Genomic DNA, 7,549 nt, shown 5'->3' on the forward strand with positions numbered 1-7,549 from the left:
ATAGATCACCGTTAGTTCTGGTGGCAACAGATCCAATTCAAACAAGATCTTTCTCAACCAAATTCCTTGATTTGTAGTAGATGCAGCAGCCACATACTCGGCTTCCGCTGAAGATTGAGCTACAATATCCTGCTTCTTTGAGCTCCAAGAAAAAATGCCAGAACCAAAAGAAAAGGAGTAACCAGATGTGCTTTTGTAATCATCCAAACATCCACCCCAACCGCTATCAGAATATCTAATAAGAACTCCATTCTCCACACTTCTATACCAAATTCCATAGTCAATTGTCCCTCTAATGTACCTTAACACCCTTTTTTCAGCTCCAAAGTGTTTAGTGCTTGGACTTTGCATATATCGGGACAACAAACTAGCAGCGAACATTATGTCTGGCCTGGAAGCTGTAAGATACAATAGGCTTCCAATAAGACTTCTATAAATTTTTGGATCTGCCCTTTTTTCACCATCATCCTTCATCAACTTTTCATTCACAACAAGTGGAGTTGCAACAGGTTTGCACTTGTCAAGCTTAAACTTTTTTAACAGATTCAAAGCATACTTCTTTTGGGACAAGGAAATTCCTTCACGAGATTGAGCAATCTCCATTCCGAGGAAAAACTTCATCTCTCCTAAATCAGACATCTCAAAAGCTTTTAACATTTCATTTTTAACTTTTGAACTGCAAGAGGATTTCACCTGTGATCATCAAATCATCAACATAAACTGATATCACAATCAACTTCCCATCAGCTTGCTTTTTGAAGTACAAAGTAGGTTCATTTAGGCTTCTGTTGAAGCCTTGAGACAACAAATGAGTATCCAGCCTACTATACCAAGTTCTTGGAGCTTGTTTAAGACCATAGAGTGCCTTTTTAAGCTTATACACCTTGTCTTCTTCACCTGCAACTGTAAAACCTTCAGGTTGTTCAACATGAATGTCTTCTTCAAGAAATCCATTGAGAAATGCATATTTGACATCCAAATGAAAGATTTTCCACTTGTATTGTGCTGCAAGAGCGACTAGAAATCTTACTATCTCATGCCTTGCAACAGGAGCAAACATATCTCCAAAATCTACTCCAGGCTGCTGAGAATAGCCTTTGACTACAAGTCTAGCTTTATTCTTGAAAATGGAGCCATCTGCATTGAACTTTGTTCTATAAACCCATCTGACACCGATAACGTTCTTCTGTTTTAGCCTTTCAATTAACTCCCAAGTGTCATTTTTATTGATCATAGCAAGCTCCTCCTCCATTGTAGAAATCCAAACTTCCTGACTTGTTGTTTCTTCATAGGAGGACGGTTCAACAAGAGCAAAATTGCATTGCTCATAAACTTCAGCTAGTGACCTGGTCTTCAAAACGGGAGAATCTGTAGTCAATTCAACATTTGAATTGTGTTTTGTTCCAGCAATAGAACTAAAGGTAGTATCACTCTTGTGCGGATTTGGAGTTGCAACTGAAGTACTCCTACCTTGATTCTTTACAACCATATCTCGATCCCAATCATAGTAGCTGGACTCGTCCACTACAAGATCTCTATTGACGAACACCTTCTTGCTACTAACATTGTACACTCTATACCCTTTTGCAACTGTGCTAAAGCCGAACAGAATGCAAAATTCTACCTTGCTATCTAATTTTCCTCTTTTAGCATCAGGAACATGTGCATAGCACACCGAACCAAATACCTTCAAGTGTCTTGCAGACGCCTTTATACCCCTCCACGCTTCAAAAGGCGTCATGCCTTGGACTACTCTAGTTGGCAATCTATTTAGCAAATAGACTGCAGTATTGACTGCTTCGGCCCAAAAATATTTAGGCATCTTTTTTTTTCTGCCAATATGCATCTTGCCATCTCCATCGCCGTTCTATTCTTTCTCTCAGAAACCCCTTTCTGCTCTGGAGTGTAGCTAACAGTGAACTGTTGTTGAATGCCCAAATCTTTACAATACTTGCTGAACTGATATGAAGTATATTCAGTTCCATTATCTGACCTGATATACTTCAACCTGCAGCCACTCTCCCTTTCTACCATAGCCTTGAATTCTTTGAAAATATAAAACACTTGAGATTTGCTGCTAAGAAAGTAAACCCATGTCATTCTAATTAGATCATCCACAAAGAGAATAAAGTATTTGTTTCCACTCAAAGAAGTCGTCCTCATTGGTCCACATAAATCTGTATGAACCAACTCTAGCTTTTCCTTAGCCCTCCAAAGACTTCCTTTAGGGAAGGATTGTCTATGCATTTTACCGAATTGACATGACTCACAAACATCTCTGCACATGTCAATTTTGGGTACATCAAGCACCATACCCTTCAATTGCATATACACCAGTGAGCTAAGGTTGTAATGACCAAACCTTTTGTGCCAAAGCCTAGTGTCATTCAATTCAACATTAAAAGAGCAAGTAGCAACAGAATAGCATGAAATTGAAAAGGCATTGTCAATCATGCTAATTTTAGCTACTTCACATCCTTTAGGATCATAAATGACACATTTTGTATTCTTGAAATTAAGAGAATATTTTTTATGAAGCAATTGAGCAACGCTCAACAAGTTTTGAGTCAAGCTTGGCACATAAAGAACATCTTTAATGATTTTCATACCTTCGTCAGTAGAAAATTTTACTGACCCTCTACCTTGAGCTTGCACCAATGCACCATTTCCAAGCCTCACTTTAGTTTTGTCAGCTCTATCCAAGGTAACAAACAGATTTTCATCAATCGCCATGTGCCTTGTGCGCGCGCTGTCAACATACCAGTTACATCCATCAACATGTGATGTGTGCGAGGCAATGAAAACCTCTTCCTCTAATTTTTCAACTTAGTGATCATCCGCGAAATTTGCTCGTTGGGAAGATTGACCACTTTGATTTTGCTTTTGGCTGCAATTTCTCTCGATGTGCCCATACCTTTTACAATATCTACATTGAACTGGAGGCCTTTTTGGCTTCTGCCAACAATTCTTCTCTAAGTGGTTTGTCTTCTTAGAAATACCACAAGGTGGAAATTTTCCTTTTCTTGACGAATCACCTTGGTTTTCACCAGAGTTTACCTCTCTAGAGTTATCTAAGGAGGCTTTTCTGGCTTCCTTCCGCTGCCTGAATTTATGCCTTACTTGAAAGGCATCTTCTACTATCCCTTCACTTCTCATAGTTACCTTTTGCTCTTGGACTTGCAATTTGGAGATCAATTCAGCTATTGTAAAAGTAGTCAAGTCACGAGACTCTTCAATAGCTGAGATTTTCGATTCAAACTTATCTGGAAGGCTAACCAAGATTTTTTCTATAACTTTCTGGTCTAGGAAGTCTTCACCAAGTATCCGTATTTGGTTCACAATCTCCATTAGCTTGGAAGAGTATTCTTTCACACTATCTGAGTCCTTCATCTTCAAAAGCTCAAACTCCCTCTTCAAAGTAAAAACCCTAACAGACTTTACTCTGTTATTGCCTTCAAACTCCTCCTTTAACTTATCCCAGGCCTCTTTAGCTGTTTCACAAGCCATAATTCTTGTAAACATCACTTCTGTAAGGATTGAATGTATGCAAGTGAGAGCTCTTGGAGATCTAGTCACCAACTCATCATACTTTTTAATTTCATTGAGAGTTGCATTAACTCTCAAAGGTTGGACAACAGGTTCTCCTCTCTCAACAACTTCCCATAAATTGAGAGCCTTTAGATAAGCCTTCATCTTGATGGCCCAAATGTGATAATTCTCGCCGATAAAAATTGGAGGACCTATTGTTGGCTGATTTTCAGGTGCCATGAGTTTACCCAGCAAATAAATCCAAGAAAACCCAGGAATAAGATAAGCCAAGTAACAAGATTTGATTCAGATCCCATAGGAAATAAGCTCGGATACCATGTTAGAAAGAAAAGAAAGAAGAATTTGAAAGGTAAAAGGAGGAACAACAGAACAAGTGCAGCTGTAAATTGCTACAAGAATTTTGAAGATGAAGAAGGAGAAGGCTAGAGAAGTTTCTGAATTTTCTTTTTTTTTCCCTTGCTATCTCATTTGAGATGGTTTTCTGTATATAAAGTGTGAGTATTACAAAACACAAAATAAGCAAAATATCTCACACTAAACTAAGTACATATGTGGCTCACTAACCACCACTCATTTTAACCCAAAAGACTAGTCTACTACAAAACTCAAAATATCCACTACTCTTGGAGTTTCTAGAGAAATCTTAATTTCCTAACAACAAAGGACTGCTTCACAAACTCAAGAACTTATCATTATGAAGTTTGATTGCAAACACCACAAGCCCTTTTTTCTCTTTTTTGAAGCAAACACCACCACTTCTTTGATCAAACACAAAGCAGTACTAATCCATCAGTTGAGAGAGCAGGAAAAGCTGGTATATAAGAATTTTGGACCTCAAATCCTACCTAGCTTTTGTTAGAATCGCAGTTAAAGGCTTCTGCAGATTGACTCAAAGTAAGCCTCCTTGAAAATCAAAACAACCCTGCTGTTTCTTTTTCCTCTTTTATAAAAGAATGTTAGAAATTATAAATATGATCTAAAAAAACAAATAAGAATAGAAATTGAAAAGTGGAGTATGATCAGGGTAGCTATACTTCAGTTGGTGAAACTTGAAAGTGAAGTCTTATTTTAATGCAAAGAAAAATATTACTTAAAAATTAACAATGAATAAAAGGGAACATTTCTAGGAGACGATAATCCCTATTAAATCTTCAATATAATATTCTAATAGACAAGCGAGAAAGATATAACATTTCAATTTCAAAAATAATCATCTTTTCTTCATATTTTATAGTTTGTCAACAACTGATTTTCTTCGTAGAAGTTACAGGAGAAAAGGCACAGGACAGTCCAAACAAGTAGTCTTTTTCTATTAAAAGAAGTTTAGGTTGTTGTCATCCTTTGGCTTCTTGTTCACAGGTGGTCGATCATAAATAAAATGGAAGGGTCTTAGAAACAGGCAGATATCAATTTTACCTGTTTAAGTAGTTGTCTGGTCCCTAATCCCTATGTCCGTAAACTAGGAAAACAAAAGAAGATATAATATGCACAAGTAGGCACCTCAACTTGTATATAGTTGAACACATAAACACAAATGCTGACGTGACACATAAATTTTGAAGGTGTCTAGATCGTCATTTTGTAAATTGGAGTGTTCAACTGACAAAATGGAGACAAGTTGAGGTGCCTACTTGTGCACACCCAAAGTTGGAGGACATACTTGCCAGTCAAGTTTGAGGGCATGTTTATGTATTATGGCTTTTTTTATTTATTCAAGTACTTGTAAGAGAACTAAATCAATTAGATTCTGTTATGAACAGGCCCTATATTGATTATACTATTTAGCTAGAAACTAAGGTATTTGGGCCAGTAGTTAAAATGAGGAAATACTATCATATTATGTGGGATCCAGGTTGAGAAACGCTCTTAAATAGCATGAGTCTAATAGTGGTCAGGCCATGATAGAACTTCGTATTTCTTTTCATTAGCTATTTTGTAATCGCAATCTGGAACCTCCCTTTTCTTGTTTTCCCTAAAGATTAAGAAACATTCAGTTATAATTCCTCGTTGAATATCAGATCGTATCTTATCTTGATGAACAAACCAAACTCAGGTCAATAGAATGCAGTACACCACACAACACATAAAAATATTAAGCATTTAGCTCTGGTTTGGCAGTATAATCCACTAGAGGTTTAGGAGAATAATGTAGGAAGCACCTAAAATAATCCCCAGATCGATGTGATTGTTAGGCAGTGTTGTCAATAACATTCAAGTGAATTGGTAAATGAACTTTCTGAAGGTTTTTGTAACATTGGAAAGAGGGAATATATAGGATTGTAATATCGCCAACATTCACTGAGCTTTCAATGAGATCAAGTACCTCAAACTCAAAGCCAGTTTCAGGATAAGAAGACATATTGGTTCGGATTATTTTTTAGTCGTAAACTGGAAAGCTAAGATACCTCCATGAAATACAAAGAATGAATTCATGGACTATCTGATTGAAAGATGAGCACCAGTTGCAGTATATTTGGTTTCTTGAGCCTAGAAGTTCCTCCTGAAGACAAAACGAGCATGTAAATATTCTTCCAGATCTTCTTTGTCAGTAACGAATTCTTTACCCAACCAGCGAAAGCATGTGCATCTGGAATATAGGTTTCAAATCAGCAGTTCCCGAGATCACCAATCAGCTTAAAAAAAATGTAAAACTTCCAGGAGTATCTGCAAGATGACTTGAGTTTTGCTTCAAGAAAAAAAATTACTCCTCGGAAACACAGTTATCTGCTGCACATTGTGAGGACTGTATTGGTAGCAAGTCCAGGGCTTCAACTATGCAGGTACTAAACAAAACCAACTGTCTTGGAATATTTTATTACGACCTCCCCAGGAGTACAAAACTTTGTCATTTGGCAATTTCCGCTTGACATTGGCAACATCAAACAAATAACAACCAAGCTAGTCGCCCTATTGTAGACATTGTTTGTCCCGAAAACCAAGCTTTTACAGATTGTCGTCACATCACCAAACTGCAGACAGAGAATGTAAGCACTACAAGAAAGTAGAGATACGACGACATTTATTTGGTGACATTTCAAATAAATGTCGGGAAATAAGGAATTTCTTGACATTTATGAACAAATGTCGTAAAAAGAACGACATTTGATGCCAAATGTCATAAGAAGAACGACATTTGGGGCAAAATGTCATTAAAACAACGACATTTAGTCCCAAGTGTTGCTAAAATAACGACATTTGTTAAAAAATGTCATTATTTTTAACGACATTTAGCTGAAATGTCATTAAAACAATGACATTTGATACAAATGTCGAATAATATTATGACATTTGTTGCAAAATGTCGTTGTTTTTAACGACATTTGGCGAAAATGTCGTTAAATAATGACATTTGATATAAATGTCGAATACATTATGACAATTGTTTTAAATGTCATATTATTAGACACTAATTATCGACATTTACACCTAGTGTTGGAAAACTAATTTTTTTAAAATTATCCATCATTCTTTATAGGACAAAGGTCAAAAATTTCCCCCGGACAATACAATTTAGAGAAAATTTTATCTTATGTTATATTTTGGCCATTCCATAAAGTTCAAGGACCAATACGAATCATTTGCAAAGTTCAACGACAAATTCATTTAAAATCTACACCCTAAACAATTTATTTAAATCTCAAGAATGATAATTAAGAAGTCACTAATATTGTGAATAATCTTTCAAAGAGGACAAATACATGTTAGAGTACATCAATTTTAATTAATTAAATGTGTGAATTATTTTTTTCTTTAATATATCATCACTTAATTATGATTTTTAATTATTTTCGACATACATTATTTGATTTATCCAAACCAAATTTGAATTTAATTGCTTTGTCAATCTGTAGGAAATCTTATATATAGTTAGGAGAGAAACAAAATGATTTACCTTTAAACTCCATGAATGATCTAGGTTTGTTCTATATACCATCTTCGTATGGTGGCGTGATGTAGCTAGGTGAATCCATGTTCGAAGGACATTGTACCAAAGTCATAT

At 36.0% G+C, this 7,549-nt stretch overlaps 1 protein-coding gene across 1 annotated transcript; it reads right to left on the reverse strand.

Annotated features, from left to right (window-relative positions):
• Window positions 1-2,826: 2,826 nt before the first annotated feature.
• Window positions 2,827-3,768, reverse strand: LOC132601360 (uncharacterized). Its single transcript, XM_060314455.1, has one exon. The coding sequence runs from the start codon at window positions 3,766-3,768 to the stop codon at window positions 2,827-2,829; it is 942 nt and encodes a 313-aa protein (XP_060170438.1).
• Window positions 3,769-7,549: the final 3,781 nt, after the last annotated feature.

This window comes from Lycium barbarum, chromosome 7 (genome assembly GCF_019175385.1).
Source record: "Lycium barbarum isolate Lr01 chromosome 7, ASM1917538v2, whole genome shotgun sequence".
Classification (NCBI taxonomy): domain Eukaryota; kingdom Viridiplantae; phylum Streptophyta; class Magnoliopsida; order Solanales; family Solanaceae; genus Lycium; species Lycium barbarum.

What these genes read in the sequence shown, in the direction of transcription:
- LOC132601360 (XM_060314455.1), bottom strand. Translation starts at nt 3,768, where the DNA reads ATGGCACCTGAAAATCAGCCAACAATAGGTCCTCCAATTTTTATCGGC.